This window comes from Schistocerca americana, chromosome 7 (assembly GCF_021461395.2).
Source record: "Schistocerca americana isolate TAMUIC-IGC-003095 chromosome 7, iqSchAmer2.1, whole genome shotgun sequence".
Taxonomy (NCBI): domain Eukaryota; kingdom Metazoa; phylum Arthropoda; class Insecta; order Orthoptera; family Acrididae; genus Schistocerca; species Schistocerca americana.
This window is the reverse complement of record NC_060125.1, coordinates 467,297,408-467,316,165: the sequence shown is the minus strand read 5'-3', so window position 1 is coordinate 467,316,165 and position 18,758 is coordinate 467,297,408. Positions and strand designations below refer to the sequence as shown.

General features: G+C 38.3%; 1 protein-coding gene across 7 annotated transcripts in view; it reads left to right on the top strand.

Moving 5' to 3' along the window:
• The window catches only part of LOC124622517 (chromatin modification-related protein eaf-1-like), a 294,631-nt gene that overhangs the window by 235,759 nt on the left and 40,114 nt on the right, over positions 1-18,758 (top strand). For all 7 annotated transcript variants that reach the window (XR_006980637.1, XM_047148240.1, XM_047148239.1 and 4 more), the window contains 2 exons: positions 11,529-12,278; positions 16,923-17,050. Coding sequence is in view for 6 of the 7 variants with exons in the window: in XM_047148240.1 (XP_047004196.1) it covers positions 11,529-12,278; positions 16,923-17,050 (878 nt within the window). In the remaining variant the exon portion in view is untranslated. The remainder of the gene's footprint in view (positions 1-11,528; positions 12,279-16,922; positions 17,051-18,758) is intronic.

The following is an 18,758-nucleotide window of genomic DNA, read 5'->3' as shown; positions in this document are numbered from 1 at the left end:
AAAGATGATGTAACCGTGCTGAACTGTACTAACTCTACAGGAAACCACAAAATACTCCTTATGTTGGTACAAAAATCTAAAGAATCCATGGCTTTCCCGAAATATTAAACTTCCCAGCTTTTTCAATAATCAGCCAATGGTCTGGATGAGTGCTACTGTGTTTTTTGAATGGTACAATTAAATTTACATACATGAAGTAAAAAGTACCAAGATACCATAGGGAAAGAAGGCAGTAAGATGCTGTTAATTCTGGACACCGCACCCACCCATTCCACAGGAAGCCTTCTTGATAGAAAATATGGAATGTTTAAAAACACTCTTCCTGCCACCAAACATGACAAGTTTACTGTAGCGAATGGACCAGTCGGTTATTGAAACTATGAAGTACCATTGCAGAAGACAACTTTTGAGGAAGCTTTCCATAGAAGATGGAAATGTACAAGGCAATGTGGCCCAGTACCAAAAATTGATTTTAAAAAAACTGCTCTTACATAGTGATAGAAGCATGGAATTTCGTGGAGAAAAGCACATTAAAAAGCAGTTGGAATAAATTGAAAGGCATTTCAACCAAACATGAGGTACAGAAAAAAACAACATGAAAAGGAAGAGGAAGAAAGAAAAGTGGCAGATGTTGAAATATCACTGGAGGATATAAGAAAGATTCTTTTTAAAATTCCTGGACATTCACATAGCAGCTTGTGATTCTTTGGACCCCGGATTCCAAATTCTCTGTGTCGATGAAATCATTCAAAGTATGAGATAAGAAACTGATGCCCAGGAGGATGACATTGTCACTGAACTGAATGTGAGACCATCAGCTGCTGAGGCGCTTATGTGTATTCACACTTTGCTAACATGGATGGAGGGGCAGCCTGAGTGCGACCATATGCAGCTGCTTACCCTCAAGCGGATGTGAGACTTGGCTGAATGAAAACGATTCGAGACAGCAAAACAACTGACTATGACCAATATGTTCAAAAACTGATGTTAGATGTAAGCACATTACAGAACCTAAACGTCATTATTTTGTAGTCTTTAAACTAATATTTTAGTAGTATGTCTACACAAATTTAGTTTTTTTTAGAGTTCTACTGTAATAGGATATTTTAGGATATTTTTTTAGTGATAGTCCTGACTGAAATAATTCCAGAAGACAATGAATAATTCTTTTGCAGCTGTTCGTACTGCCTCAGATTTAAAAAAAAAAAAAAAAAAAAAAAAAAAAAAAAAAAAATATATATATATATATATATATATATATATTTACACAAGCGTTTTGGATATTAAGATTTAAATTTCTTAGTTTTGTGATCTGCTCAATCATCTATCATATTTTTACAATCGAGTCCTCTGACCTAGACTTCCAGATTGAGTTTCTGTATGCCATGAACTCATATTGTTGTTGTTCTGGTGGTGGTTGATCCTCCTGCCCCCCCCCCCCCCCCCCCCTCATACTACTCTCCATTATAAAGTTTATGATTCGTTTATTCCTCATGATGTGTCCTATTAACCAATCTCTTCTTTTAGTCAAATTGTGCCATAAATTTCTTTTTTCTCCAATTCAGTTCATTGCCTCCTGATTAGTTATGTGATATGCCTATGTAATCTTAAATATTCTTATGTAACATCATATTTCAAAAGCTTTTATTCTCCTCCTGTCTGAACAGTTCATTGTCCACATTTAACTTCCATAAAGGACTACACTCAAAGTAAAGACTTCGAAACACTTAAATTTATATCAGATGTTAATGAATATGCCTTCTTCAGGAAAATTTTCCTTGTTATTGCCAGTGTAAATTTTATATCCTCTCTAATCTGGCCATTGTCAGTTATTTTGCTATGCATAAAGCAACTCATCCACCGATTTTTGTGTCTCATTTCCTAACCTAATTCCCTCAGCATCACCCGATTTAATCTGACTACTTTCAGTTTCCTGTATTTTGCTATTTTTAATGTTCATCACATAATCTTCTTCCTCTTCTTCTTCTTCTTCTTCTTCTTCTTCTTTCAAGAGACTACCCATTCTGTTCAACTGCTCTTCCAAGTCCTTTGCTGTTTCTGAGAGAACTACAAATATGTCATCAAACTATAACTTTTTTCCTTCCTGAATTTTATTTCTCATGTCAGATTTCTTCTTTGTTTCCTTCACAGTTTGCTTAGTGGACTAACTCCCCCTGTATTTTCAGTAGAGGTCACAGGTGCATTCCTTTTGCACTTCTTAAACACATTGAGCACCTGTTCCTGGTGGTCAAATATTGCATGACGTTGGCACATTGGGGAGGAAGCCATGTTAATGAATAACAACCCCAGTTGGTAAAAAGTTCTTTAATTCACGGCGTGTTTCTGCCATTATATTGAAATAATTTTCTAGTGGAATCCGTAAATGATGATGTAAATGCAGCCGAGTGTTGTACATAATGATATAGTGAATACTTAAAAATTTACTGGACAGGAATGTAGGAACTCTACACGAAAAATTTTTTAACCCACACAAACATTGTATTCGTACAAAAAAAATTAAAAGAGAACTATAGCTTGCATTGTGCTGTCATGAAGCAAAGCCAAATGATTACAAAAGTAAAATTCAGTTATATTCAAGTGATGTGCTCGGTAATATACTAGGAAACAATAAGTGTGTCGTGTTAATAAGAACTGTACGTTTTGATACATTAAAAGTCTTAGCATGCTTTATAGCATTAAAACTCATTTTAGACATGAGCTTAAGGTAGTTACTTTGATTTATTGAAATACTAAAATAGTTGTAATGGACAGTGGACCCAGGTAAAGTGTGAAGTTATGTCTACCAGTGTCAGCTGATCTATTATAGAATACAAGTAATTGTAGAGACTGTGGCGTGTTATGGACTTATCACAGATTAATAACTGGATAATAATATATTTACTAACACCTGAACACAGTTACAAAATTGCAGAGTGCCCTTAATGGAAACTACCAATAATGGGGTGACATACGTACAGGAAATGCAGTTCCTTGCGTACCCTGCTCACTATTCACCAGTTTAGTACACAGTTGTGGAGCAGCAACACACTGCAAAGGTGGAGGAACAGTTAATAGGGTCATTCCATGCAAAGTGGTCGAATTTTTAAAAAAATGTCCCACATGACTGTCATGGATTTTGCTGAAATTTTTGTGTGAACATTCACACTTGTTCCCATTAAACGTTGGTAAAGTTTTACTTTCACCAATACAATACTTCCAGAAATATAGTCATTTGTTTGATCCCACCCCTGAATTTTCAGCAACATTGAGACAGTATCTCATATTTTCATGAAAGAAGCAAAGCGAGGCTATCTTGTACAGCTTTTTGCGCTCTATGAAGCAAAATAATAATAAAAGATTTCTTGAGAAATTTTCATATGGATGATTTGATACAAAGTAAGCCAAAAAAAATACACATTTGAAAAAGGAGTGAAGTTATCTGTGCCCATAATAACTTACCAATAGAGGGTTTTAGAGTATAAAATTTCATTCTGATACTGCTTTCCAATAGTTTACAAATTGAGGGCAAAGTTGAAAATTTTTGTGAAAATGCAAAAATGGCTATTTGTAGCCCTCTTTTACAGAGAAGAGTTTTCTCCAGACACCTTTAAACCATTCTCTAAAAACATATTCTAAACCACCTAAACAACTAGATATGGTTCAGCAATGCGAGCATGTCGGGCCCTAAAAAACAACAAAGTGGAGGTGCATTTAAAATACACTCATATATCGCTGGTCCTCAAATTAAATCTGACAGCTTTCATTATATTCTATAATTGTTTAGAACTCTCTGGGAAATGTAATGTCCAAAGCCCTGATGACTAGGAAAGGGCGATCAAGTCAGAACAACTCAAAAACTTCAAAAAACCGATGCCTTTTGTCACAGATCATCATGACATATTTCAGCCTGTTTTTCTGCTACAATAACTACAGAATCAAGCTAGTTATAAACTTCAAAATTTAATTGTGATTTACTTCAAAATTTAACTGTGATTTACCGAGGCACTGGACATTGCGTTATCAAAATTGCTGAATAACAACTGCAAAACATATCATACAAACTACACTCCTGGAAATGGAAAAAAGAACACATTGACACCGGTGTGTCAGACCCACCATACTTGCTCCGGACACTGCGAGAGGGCTGTACAAGCAATGATCACACGCACGGCACAGCGGACACACCAGGAACCGCGGTGTTGGCCGTCGAATGGCGCTAGCTGCGCAGCATTTGTGCACCGCCGCCGTCAGTGTCAGCCAGTTTGCCGTGGCATACGGAGCTCCATCGCAGTCTTTAACACTGGTAGCATGCCGCGACAGCGTGGACGTGAACCGTATGTGCAGTTGACGGACTTTGAGCGAGGGCGTATAGTGGGCATGCGGGAGGCCGGGTGGACGTACCGCCGAATTGCTCAACACGTGGGGTGTGAGGTCTCCACAGTACATCGATGTTGTCGCCAGTGGTCGGCGGAAGGTGCACGTGCCCGTCGACCTGGGACCGGACCGCAGCGACGCACGGATGCACGCCAAGACCGTAGGATCCTACGCAGTGCCGTAGGGGACCGCACCGCCACTTCCCAGCAAATTAGGGACACTGTTGCTGCTGGGGTATCGGCGAGGACCATTCGCAACCGTCTCCATGAAGCTGGGCTACGGTCCCGCACACCGTTAGGCCGTCTTCCGCTCATGCCCCAACATCGTGCAGCCCGCCTCCAGTGGTGTCGCGACAGGCGTGAATGGAGGGACGAATGGAGACGTGTCGTCTTCAGCGATGAGAGTCGCTTCTGCCTTGGTGCCAATGATGGTCGTATGCGTGTTTGGCGCCGTGCAGGTGAGCGCCACAATCAGGACTGCATACGATCGAGGCACACGGGACCAACACCTGGCATCATGGTGTGGGGAGCGATCTCCTACACTGGCCGTACACCACTGGTGATCGTCGAGGGGACACTGAATGGTGCACGGTACATCCAAACCGTCATCGAACCCATCGTTCTACCATTCCTAGACTGGCAAGGGAACTTGCTGTTCCAACAGGACAATGCACGTCCGCATGTATCCCGTGCCACCCAACGTGCTCTAGAAGGTGTAAGTCAACTACCCTGGCCAGCAAGATCTCCGGATCTGTCCCCCATTGAGCATGTTTGGGACTGGATGAAGCGTCGTCTCACGCGGTCTGCACGTCCAGCACGAACGCTGGTCCAACTGAGGCGCCAGGTGGAAATGGCATGGCAAGCCGTTCCACAGGACTACATCCAGCATCTCTACGATCGTCTCCATGGGAGAATAGCAGCCTGCATTGCTGCGAAAGGTGGATATACACTGTACTAGTGCCGACATTGTGCATGTTCTGTTGCCTGTGTCTATGTGCCTGTGGTTCTGTCAGTGTGATCATGTGATGTATCTGACCCCAGGAATGTGTCAATAAAGTTTCTCCTTCCTGGGACAATGAATTCACGGTGTTCTTATTTCAATTTCCAGGAGTGTATCTTCAAGTTTTGCACTCTGTAAGTTTTGGGAAAGTTCATAGCAGTCAACCTGAAATTTTTTTGGGAAGGATTCATATTCTAGACAATTTTGAGTATTTCTTTTTACAGTGAAATGTTATTGAAATGTAAGTTAAATTCCAGTTTAAAGTATACCATATTTTGTGTTGGTATAGTTTGCGGCTTATATCAATCAGTGTAAAATTGTATTAATGTGTTGCTATGGTCCATGGTGGCTTGTTTCTGTGGAGCATGTAGAAAATGCTATTCAAACATTAAGAAACAAAAAATCTGCAGGTTGGGATGGAATACCCACCAAAGTTATTAAAGTGGTACACAATAGAATTGCAAACCCGTTAGCTCGAATAATAAATCAGTGTTTTGAAGAGGGCTGTTTCCCAGAGGTACTGAAATATACTGAAGTCAAACCACTCTTCAGGAAGGGATCAAGAGAGATCATGGGAAATTATCGTACTATTTCGATTCTCCCAGTCCTATCTAAAATATTTGAAAAACTTGCTGCTGCACAAATTCAAATCTTCATTGCAAAATATTCAGTTATTCTAAACAATCAATTTGGTTTACAGCAGGGGAAAAATCTCACACGTGCAGTAAACAGTTTCATTGAGAAAATAAGTACATCATTAGACATAAGGTGGGAGGAATTTTCTGCGCCCTCACAAAGGAGTTTGGTTCTGTACACCATGAATTGCATGTGTACGAACTTGAAAAGTATGGCATTAGCAGCAGTGCCTTACAATGGCTTAAATCTTACGTATCCAACAGACAGCAAAGAGTTAGCATCTCTTCAAATGGCACATATTATTTTTCTGACTGGAAAAAAATATCTCAGGGTGTTCCACAAAGCTCCATATTAGGCCCAGTCCTATTTCTCTTCTGTATAAATGACTTACCATTAAATATCAATTCCCCATCAGTTCTGTTCGCAGATGATACTTCTGTCTTAGTTGAAGATGAGGATTCAGAAAAATCCCCAAATCTGTGATCAGTACCTTAGAAACTTGGTTTCAGCTAATTGGGTTGAATCTAAACATATCTAAGACTCATGTGATGCAGTTCAAAACCAGTCAGTCAAAATGTGAGCAGAGTAAGATTGCATACAACAACCAAGATATAGAAGAAGTTGACTCGGTCAAATTCTTAAGTTTAAATGTAGATAAAAATTTGAGCTGGCAGGCACACATTGAATACCTGGCAGACAAACTGAGCAGCTTTGTATTTGCAATGCAAATATTATCAACTGCAACTGATATGGACACACGAAAAGTAGCATATACAAACTACTTTAAATCCATTATTAGGTCTGGTATTGGTTTTTGGGGTAACTCGACAAACATAGTGCGGATACTAAAAATACAGAAAAAAATTATTCGAAATATGTGCACTGCAAATAACAAAGAACCATGTTGACCATTATTTAGAAAACTTAAAATATTAACTCTGCCATCCTTTTACATGTATGAGATTATTATATTTTTTTGTACAATGGACATGGTTTACGTGAGGGAAACCATTTTGTCCATTCACATGATACTAGAAACAAAGAAAATTTTATGCTCCCCACCCACCGCCTCAGACGTTATGCCCAGGGACCTCAGTACATGGGTTTCGCACTCATGGTCTCGCAGTCGCGTTCTCGCTTCCCGAGCAGGGGGTCCTGGGTTCGATTCCCGGTGGGGTCAGGGATTTTCACCTCCCTCGAGATGACTGGGTGTTTGTGATGTCCTCATCATTTCATCATCATTCATGAAAGTGGCAAGATTGGACTGAGCAAAGGTTGGCAATTTGTACGGGCACTGATAACCGCACAGTTGAGTGCCCAACAACCCAATCATCATCATCATCATCATCATCATCAGCAATACATGGAAATGAAAATTTGTACTAAATTAAAAGGGAACAAGTTGATGCAGATGAATTTAGGCTCACTTAGAAGAAAGCTATATGAGGTACTGACACTGAACTGTTATCACTCAGTGGATGAATTCATGCAGGGCAAACTGGAAATTTGAGCTGGGTACAATGAGTTACATATTCCAAGAAATTTCCTTATAGTGTTATTATTTATTGTAGTGCTATTATTTATCAATGTTAAAGCCGTTGTAGCTGTATTATAAATTTTTGACATGTCTCTTGTACACAAACCAAATGGATTGCTAATGTACATCATGAGATGAATAAAACAATTCACAAAAAAACCACTGTTGGTTTCTCGTCGAGTGAGAAAATTGGCATCCCACTTGCCATAGTGACCATGCCTGGTAGCTTTGTAACAGCAGCCTCCGGTGGTTTTTTTATTTACCATAGACTCCCAAGCCTGATGATACATTTCTTTAAATATTCGGAGGACAAAGCTAGAAGAGGTCTCTTTTAGGATCCTAAGTTTGTTTCCTTCCAGCTACTAGAATTTTTTACTGGTTTCATTACTTTGCTATAGAATGGCATGAGAAAAACTATACCACAAGCTAAACAGTGTCACTTGAGGGTGCTGGAATAATTGCAGTAATGAGCTGTTCCAGAGTCCACCACTTGTCACTCCCTGATGACCAATAAAACGAATTTGCTGGGCCATGTGGGTGCATAAGTGTATTAAAGGATCCATCTTCTCAGCAGAAGTCTTACAGATAATTCCAGTCCACCACTATTTTTCATAAATACATGCAGCATATTGTCCTGGCCGGAGGTCTGATGTCAATATATCTATGTCACTAGTCACTAATTCTGGCTAGAAAAGACGATGCATCATTTGAAAATCTATTGATGTGAATTGCTGTTCCATCAGTTGGCAAAAAATGATAGTTTTCTCTAGTTTCTGCCAAGGATGCCCATGTTGAAACCATTCTTCTTGTAATACTTTATTTCATTCAATTTCTTCTTTGTGATGAAAGCAAGTTTAAAGCCATAATGTTCTCAGTTCAGAAGTGAAACAGATCAGACTTTCAGCTAGGACAATAAATTTCACGTATTTATGAAAATGAATGGTATATTGAAAATTTCTGTGAGGCATCTGCTGAGGAGAAGTATGCTTTAATAAGTTTTATACACCCAAATGGCCCAGCAAATTCATTTTATTGGCCAGCAAGGAGTGACAATTGCTGGATTCTGGAACAGCTCATATTAAATTTATTAGAGCACCCTCAGTAACATCGTTTGATTGGCAGTATAGTTTTTCTCGCAATATTCTGTAACAAGTTAATGAATTTTAGGATCTTGAAGGAAACATAAACTTAGGATCCTAAAAGAGACCTCTTCTAGTGTTGTCTTCTGACACTTAAAGATATGTATCATCAGGCTTGGGAACCTGTGGTAAAAAAACTGTTATTACACAGCTATCGGGCATGGCCCCTATGGCGATGAGAAAGCTGGTTTTCACACCTGACAAGAAACAAGCAGTGGTTAAGCCACCATGGACTATAGATACACATTTACACAGTTTTTCATTGATTCATGTAAACTGCAAATTATACGAACACACAATATGCTGTTCTTTAAACTGGAATTAAACTAACATGTCAGTAGCATTGCATTGTAAAAAGAAATACTCAAAATTCTCTAGAACATGGTCCTTCCCAAAAAATTCCCAAAACGTACACAGTGAGAGAGTGGTGTAAAACTTGATGTGTTTTGCAGCTGTTATGCAACAATTTTACTAACACAATATTCAGTGCCTTGGTAAATCACAGTTAAATTCTGAAGTTTATAACCAGTTTGTTCTGTAGTTATTCTAGCAGAAAAACAGGCTGAAATATGTCATGATGAATTGTGACAAAAGGCAGCCATTTTTTGAAGTTTATGGAATTGTTCGGACTCAATCTCTCTTCCTAGTCATCAGGACTTTCAACATTACCTTCCTGAGAGAATTCTAAACAATTGTAGAATATAATGAAAGATGTCAGATTTAATTGAGGACCTGTGATATATAGGCGTATTTTACTTGCACCTCCGCCTTGTTGATTTTTAGGGCCCTATATTCTCGCACTGCTAAACCATATCTAGTTGTTTAGGTGGTTTAGAAAATAGTTTAAATGTGTCTCAGAAAACTCTCTTCTGTAAAAGAGGGCTAAAACTAGCCATTTTTTGTGTTCTTACAAAAACAGGCAACTTTGCTCTCAGTTTGTAAATTATTGGAAAACAACATGAGAATGGAATTCTGTATCCTTGTATTGGTAAATTATGATGTGCAAAGTTTCAGGTTTATCCTGCAATTACTTCCAGAGGTACAAAAACCTAACTTCACTTTTTTAAAGTAAATATTTTTTCAGCTGAATTTTCTGCAAATTATCCATATGAAAATTGCTCAAGAAATACTTTTTTATTATTTCACTTATAAGAGCATAAAAAGTTGTACAAGATAGTGTAGTTTTATTTCTTTCAAGAAAATAGTGCCACAGATATTGTATCTTAATAGTTGTGCTATGGGGTCAAACAAATGACTCTGGAAGTAGTATATTGGCAAAAGTAAAACTTTGTAATGTTTAATGGGAGCATGTGCAAATGTTCACACAGAATTTTAACAAAATCCATGATGGTCATGGGGGAACCTCTAGACCACTTGGCGTGGAATGACCAAATGTGCTTTCAAGTGTGTCACACGTTTACAAAATATTTGCATGTGAGAAATTCACTGTAGGAAGCATCAAAGATATATGCAATGCCAGAAAATGACACATCAACACACCTGGAGTTACATAAAAATTAAGAAATTGATAATCTGAGACATATTGCACTTGCATCATGTGATTTTTCCAGAAACACTCAGTATGGCATGGAAGTTACTTGATAATTAAAAAAAAAAGACTTATTGTGAGAATAATGGAAAGTCCATGATGGAATAGCAACAATATGGAAAGGGAGGATTGCTGCTCACCACCTAGAGGAGGCATTGAGTCGCAGATGGGCATAGTAGAGAATGTTAGAAATATTTAAGGTTTTGGACGAAGTTCTTCTTCTGAATAGAAGAAGAAGAAGAAGAAGAAGAAGGACTATGTTCAAAAGCCTAAACATTTCTAGCATTCTTTTTCATTGTGCCTTTCTGAGACTCAGTGCTTCCTCTATGTGTTGCAATCTGCCTTTCCCCTGTTGTTATTGTGAGAATGGTTAATTTCTTGGAGATAACTTATGCTATAGTGGAACTGAAGCTCATAGCCTATGATCAACTCAATAGATTCTCTGGCTGTCATTCTTCATACATTGCATGACTGAATATTGATCTGTTGGACTTTCCTATGAATGATCTAAAATTTCTGTCTTGGTGAATTTAGAAACATAACTCTTTATGTGTTCTAATGATATTGCTTGGATCAAATGCTTTGTTCTTTGAGGTAAAGTATTTTTGTTTGAACTGTTTTGTAAGAAGTCTGAATGTGTAGGTGTAGCATTGCACTCTTGTAAGTCAGTGTGGGGGTATTAAAATTGGGAATGTTTGATTTCTCACTGAAGTGCATGATGAAAATATTTGAAGAGACAGTCTATTTTCAGGTATATGCAGGAAATACCAGAACAGTATTAACTACTGAAAGTGCACACTCATGTGAATCATGTGAAATTTTGTGACGAACTGGAATTCCTTTTAAAACTGTGATCTCCTGCATATTTAATTGAAAACTACATGTCACTACTAGTAATGCTTTTCAGAGTATCAGTTTTTTTCATTATTTGCATTTGTTTGGATCACCCAGTGTTTACAATACTATTGTGTCCGATGCTTTAGGGAAATTGCAACAGAACAACACATCTGACAACAAACTCTGTGGATTACTGCACATTAATCTCCATTTTGTGTCCCACTTTCATGAAAGGTGTTATGCTTTGTTACAGACTTCATTTCTAATCTGCCATGTTGAGTTTTTCTAAAAGGCAAGAATCACATTTTCTGTTTACTCCACCTTAACTATATGCATATGGCCAAATCTTTGAGTGAAACCTCCCCAGAAGTACAAGAAAAGTGTGTTATTTCCTGTTGTACTCTTTTTCTGTGCTTCAGATGAATGATTGTTGATATTCCTATAATCTCTTTTGCAGTATGTCCAGAATTCTGGACCTCCCGCCATGACATATCCAACTTTTAGCCGTCTGGACCAGCAGCAGCCTCCACAGCCGTTGCAGCAGCCTCAAGGTCATGTCATGCCAATTCAGAATCAGGGTCCACCAATGCAGGGACAGTTGCCACCAATGCAAGGCCAAACACTATCAATGCAAGGACAAACTCAGGCATTGCAGATGCAGAATCATATGGCCCCTCTGCAAGGTCATGTGCCCCCTGTTCAAAACCAAGGTCCACCACTTCAGAATCAGGTTCTACCTGTACAAAGCCAATGTCCTCCTGCACAAAACCAAGCACCTCCAGTTCAGAGTCATGGAGGGATGCAGTTGCATAGCCAGGGGGCACTACAAATTCCAAATCAAAGTACTGTAACACTCCAGAATCAAGGTGGTCCCCCTAATCAGGTGACAGCAGTGCAAGGGCAGGGCCCTTTGCCAGTGCAGCAAGGTGCTGGTGTACCTCCTGTGCAATGTCAAAATCCCCAATTGCAAGGCCAAGTATCACTGCAAGGACAAGGCAGTTTGCAGATGCAGAATCAGATGCAACAGCCACCTCAGGCATTGCCTTGGCAGACACCAACCCAAGCTCAATCCCAGCAGCACCAAGGAACGGTCACCTACCAGCAGCAACATCACATTCAGACACAACAATCAGTGAAAACTGGGACCAAAGGAGGCCAGAAGAGAAGATTCACAGAAGAAAGAGAGGATTCAGGTGATAACTTCCAGGTAAGTTTAATTCGTTTGTTTACAGGTACCTAAATAATTTAATTTTTTGATGACATAGGTTAATAACAGTAAGCCTCCTACCATTCCCAGCCCAGTTATTGAAAGAATCAAACTTCAGCCAAAAGCTAGTTTTTCATACATCTCAGTGTTTGTGATATCTTCTGAGCCCTGTGCAGTACAGGATATAATTTTGCAGGTACTTCCAGTGATATATGTGGATACTGCTGCAAAATGTGTTGCCATTAGATTTAGTAGTAAGAAAGTAATAAATTAAAATGCTATCGTTGGTGATGAAGTTTTAGTGCATGAACAGTGAAAATGTAGTAAGCAATAAACTTTTCTCCTGTAATTACTTTTGGTGGCGGAGTGTGTGTGTGTGTGTGTGTGTGTGGGGGGGGGGGGTGAAGGTTTGAAATTATGTGTACAGTTGGTTGGAAGTTGCTGAGCACTTGCACTTGCACTTACCTCATAAGTATAGTCTTAATTAGTGTGTTATTAGTTATGCTGCCTCGGGACACACAGAGTTTGTAACTTTAATACTTGACTTATCGTGTTAAATTTTTAATGTAAGATCACACTTCTTAATTAGTAGCTAATGGCAGCATTTTGAATTTTGTCAATAATTATATTAAATAATGAATATCAAATTTTTCTTGCACATGGAAGTGTTAAATAGGCACCTGTAACTGGAACTAGGAAAATTCTGGGTGGAATACAAATTAAGACGGGAGTAAAGGTAACTATTGACTGTACAGTCATGGTGATGAGTTATTGAAAGGCACAGAAGCCAGGCTGAAATCATTATTAAGTTATCAGACAGTGTCTTTGTTGGATCTGCTTGACTACCAATACATCCACAACTAAGTCGTTCTGACATTGTGGCCTGACTGGACCCAGACTTTCATATGTGATATGAGCCCCTCTCTATCTCAGGACATTTAATTATATCTGCTCCGTTTCCCAACTACCAAAAAGAACAGAAAAATTCTAGTTTGATAGTTCATCATCATGTCCTGTTCCATCACAAGCATATCCTATCTCGCCAGAGGTAGGGCCACGTTTTGCAGTTCTGCTGTAACTTTCGCAAAGCCTTCTATTTGGGTATGGTACCAACCAGCTGCCCACTTGAACCAGTGAGCCATTGTAAAATTATCTACAGTAAGTTATCAATATATTACTGTACCGATAATGCTATACATCCAATGTGTATTTGTAACTCATCTGTATCAGATACAGTCCCTCGGAAAGTTATGAAAAACATTAAGAACAACCTATTTCTTGGCACTTTTAAACATATTCCATATCGGAACAGGAAACAGCCGCAGCCATTTTCATACTGCGTATTAACAGCGTGACAATCAGAGCACAACAGTGCAGAGACTGTGACTGTACACAATTTTTGAAATAAAAACTACATAGCTAAAGTGTGATTAAGAAAAATGTTGATGGCTGTTAATGCATTAGAATATCTTAAAGTTTCATTTAAAATAACTTAGTAATAATATTTCTAATACATAAGTAGGACCTACTTCCAAGAGCATAAGACCATCAGTGTATGTGTGCTGTGGCTTCTGACCAATCATCAAGTTTGTGTTTTTTATATCATGTTTATTCTTATGATGAACAGAGTGTAGTAGCATAATTTTACTCTATTTACTTATCAGTGGGAGACAGAAACAGAAATCAGGCTGACGAAACTGCAAATATTTCTCAGCGTCTGTGGACAGTACACTCACCATGTTATGTGTACACTTATCTTTACCTGTGCAGAACCAAATATCATCCCATAGCCATGGGGCTGTTTCATACTCTAATGACTTACATGGATTGAGGAGCAGCTGCATGGGATTTAGGAGCAGGTGCATGGTGGAATGTAAAAGCATCAATCTTCCCCTATCCTTTACATTTCCCGAATGGTATTCAAAGAGCCAAAATTTCTCTAATTTTAGTGTTGCTGACATTACACAGATTGTGTGTTATAGGAAGCAGTATGCTTCTCGATTCCTTTTCGAATGTGGGCTCTCAGAAGTTTGTAAGACACTGTGTAACCCAGAATCTCCTAATGCAGTTCTTTGGACATTTCTTTGAGACTCTGACACCTCCCAAACAACTCCATGATAAATTTTGCACCTCTTTCTTGAATTGTTTGTGTCTTTTCCACCTACCTGTGACCAATAAAAGCACTCTGGTGGTTGAACGAGGTTTCTGTCAGTGACTTCTTTGATGTGTGACTTGCTCCTCCTCAGGATTCTTTGAGTAAATCTGAGTCTGGCTTTTGTATTCCCCACAGTTAGATTTATGTGGTTGTTCTAGCTTAAATTGTTCCAGAAAACTGCTCCTAGGTTGTTGAAGGTTGTAACTGATTGCAATGACAAATTGTCAGTCTTGTAGTCATACAGTATCAGATCTTACCTTGTATTTACATGTATTACATTACATTTATTTATGTTTAGGGTCAGCACTAATGATTTGTAGGTTTATTTGCATTTTATAACAAGTATCTAATGATGAAGCAACCATGTAAACAACTGTGATGTCTGCAAATAGCATCAGATACAAACGGCAATGGCATGAGTAGCAATGGCCCTGTCATGTTATCTTGAGGTATACCAGACACCTTAGTAGCTTTGTAGGGAGTGGCCAGTCCAGTCACACATCTGTTTGGATATTCCATATGTGCATATTTGGTGTTCTAGGCAATGGTGTGGAACAGTATCAAAGGCTCTCAAGAAATTGAGAAACCCTGCTTCACCCATGGGATTGAGTGACACTTGAAGCTTTTGCTTGGTATTTGACTCCCAGTGAAGGAAAATTGGATACCTGAAGCCGACATGCATCATTAGCAACACTTATTTTCCATTGGTCCTGCTCACAGTATTCCATTTTGATCACTGATTAGTGCTGACTGTTCTCATCTGAATATTTTGAGTGTATTTTTTATTGTCTTATTTCTTACTCCTGTGCTTAGAGAATAAAAAACAAATAGTATATACTTTTTAGTTTTTGTTTCACCTAAAGACACACACATTATAGAAACCTGTGAAATAAACCTAAGAACTTTTAAATAATAATGACCATGTGGTAACTTAATTCACCACAGGTGCTGTGCAAAATATGACAATTGTAACAAAAGAAAACAGGAAGGGAATGTTTCCTTTTTTGTTAAAACAATCATGAACTCAACAAGAGAAAATTGTGTTGTAAATTACTGTTTTCATGTTAAAGAGAAATGTTTAGAGTTTAGGTCCTCATTAAAGAAGAAGAAGAAGAAGAAGAAGAAGAAGAAGAAGAAGAAGATACAAAGCTGGAGAGACATATAGTGAAGTGACAAAGAAAGTGGTATAGGCATGCATATTCAACTACAGGGATATGTAAAGAGCCAGAACACATGCTGCAATCGGCAACCCCTATATAAGACAAAAAGTGCCTGGTGCAGTTGTTAGATCGGTTACTGCTGCTACAATGGCAGGTTATCAGAAGTTAAGTGAGTTTGAACGTGGTGTTGTAGCCAGTGCACACGCGATGGGACATATCTCCAAGGTAGCAATGAAGTGGAGATTTTCCCATACAAACATTTCACAAGTTTACTGTGAATATCAGGAATCCGGTACAACATCAAATCTGTGACATGGCTGTGGCCAGAAAAAGATTCTGCAAGAACAGGATCAATGACGACTGAAGAGAATTGTTCAACTTGACAGCAGTGCAACCCTTCCGCAAATTGCTGCATATTTCAGTGCTGGGCCATTAACAAGTGTCAGCATTTGAACTATTTGGCGAAACATCATTGATTTGGGCTTTCGGAGCTGAAGGTCTACTTGTGTGCCCTTGGATGACTGCACGACACAAAGGTTTACGCCATGCCAGGGCCCATCAACAACAACATTGGACTGTTGACTGGAAACATGTTGCCTGGTCGGACGAGCCTCACTGAAAATTGTATTGAGCGGATGGACGTGTACTGGTATGGAGACAACCTCGTGAATCCATTGCCCCTGCATGTCAGCAGGGGACTGTTCAAGCTGGTGGAGGCTCTGAAATGGTGTGCGGTGTGTGCAGTTGGAGTGATATGGAACCCCTGATACATCTAGATATGTCTCTGACAGGTGACACGTTCTTAAATATCCTGTATGATCACATGCATGCATTCATGTCCATTGTGCATTCTGACATACTTAGGCATTCCAGCAGGACAATGCGACACCCCTCACATCCAGAATTGCCACAGAGTGGCTCTAGGAAAACACGTCCGCTGTCCACCAAACTCCGCAGACATGAACATTATTGAGCACATCTGGGATGGCTTGCAACGTCTTGTTTAGGAGAGATCTTCACCCTCTCGTACTCTTACGGATTTATGGACACCCGTGTAGGATTCATTGACTCAGTTTCTTCCAGCACTACTTCAGACATTAGTTGAGTCCATGCCACGTCGTGTTGCGGCACTTCTGCGTGCTCGCGTGGGCCCTACATGATATTAGGCGGGTGTACCAGTTTCGTTGGCTCTTCCCTGTAGTCCACTCTATTTTTACTTGATTAATTTTTCTTTTGCTTTTTTCTTCAAGTAATTTAATTTGAAAGAAATAATTAGTGGCTTGATCCATTTTCTGATGTGTTGCTACAACTGGCATCCTCATTCATTAGGGCCGTGTTAATGTTGGCACTGTGACTGGTGGAAACATACAGCAGTCACAACAGCAGCAACAGCAACAGCAGCAACAACAACAGTCATCAGCCCAGCAGCAGCAACAAGCTGCACGACAGGGAATGGGGTGAGTACAAGTGGTACATTAGTGTCGATAAAAATCCTTTTTCATTCTTTTTAAATTGTTTTATATAACTTGTATCAATTTTTTTGTGTGTCAGGAACATCTTTCCGTAGAGGGCTATTTCAAAAATTTTGAAAATATTTTGTTCATTGAAAATATGGAGACATAATTTGATAATTTCCTTTTTAATAACGGAAACTGTAATAGCGAAAATACTTGGCAAGCACAAAAAGTAGTATCAATTCTATTAAAAAAAGACCATTGGATTATCATAATGCATTTTCTTAAATAACACATTTTCTTGAAAGATTTGTTTAAATACCATAGGTTTTTATGCAGTTAATCATTAAAAATAAAACATGGATAGCTCATATTCACCATATTTGAGTTTCTGTGATATGTTGATAAAATTGTGTAAATAGTGGAGAATGACTGGTAAAGATAGACATTGGGTCATTTCTTTTACAGATCTACGAGGGGGAAGATAAACAGTTAGTGCCTTGTCAGTTACTTACAGCTGATTGAGGGCACTCATTTCGTAAATTTAGTATAATCTGTATAAAACAGCATTTTAGTATTTCAGTTCCTATATGATGGCACTGTAGAATGTATATTGATTTAATAAAACATTTCATAAATTGGTTGCAAGTGAAGCTTTTTTCATAAATAAGGAAATTTGAATTTCTTTTTGTTTTATGTATAGACTCTTACAATTGTGGGGTAACGTGTACAGCATTCTGCCACAAAGTTTCCCTCACGGTTTTTATTTCCAATCCAATAACTTTGACCATATTGATTTAGATGTATTTATACTTTGTATTTTGTATGCTGTTTTCCTTTCATATGCGTGGTTCGTAAGAGAGGTGGCTTCCAGTAGCTGTAATTTTGACCTATTAAATTAAATATAAAGAAATTATTATTATTATTTTTTTTAGTTTTGTCCCATATTGTTTTCATTTTATTTTGTAAGACCTGATTCAGTAGCATATATTTTGCTTTCAGTTTTTTCACATATATTACAAGATGATTGATATTCTCTCATTATTTGTTCTTAACAGAAATTACTGTTCATAATTTATTTTTAGGAATGCTGAAACTGAAATTTGAGTTCGGAGTAGACCATCGCACATCACAGCCTTTTAGCTGTGCATATTTCATTTTCTTTTTCAGTATACTTTCACCGTTGAAAATAGTTTATTAATGAAGGGTCTTTAAGAACAGACCACACAAGAATGCCGTAAACATAAAACAAAACAGTAAATGTGTTTGTTTAAAATAATATTCATTTAGTAAAATTTGTTCTAAAAGTTCGGATTTTTTACAGCAGTCCTTATGGAGAAGTGCTATGACTGCTCCAATTGCTAAAGGTACAAAGTACGAAAGTGATGTGTCAAAGCATCATTGTGTTTGAAGGTTGTGGGTTTAACTAAGAAAAAAAAAAAGATGTGCTTAGTTTTGTGATGTGTTAATGTGTCAATTAAGAATGATTTAGTAATTGAACTATTTAATGATTTAAGCCTTTGTTCATATTTCATTTTAGGAATGCAGGTACTGCAAATTCTCAATAAAGCATCAACTTACAGTGTCCTGTGTGTGTTCCTTATGCTTCATATGTTATGTATCTTTTCTCAGTTATGATTGTTGCAACAAGTTCAACAGTGCAACTTTGCAGTTCATTTAACAAACAGTGTAAGAAAAGCTTGTATAAATT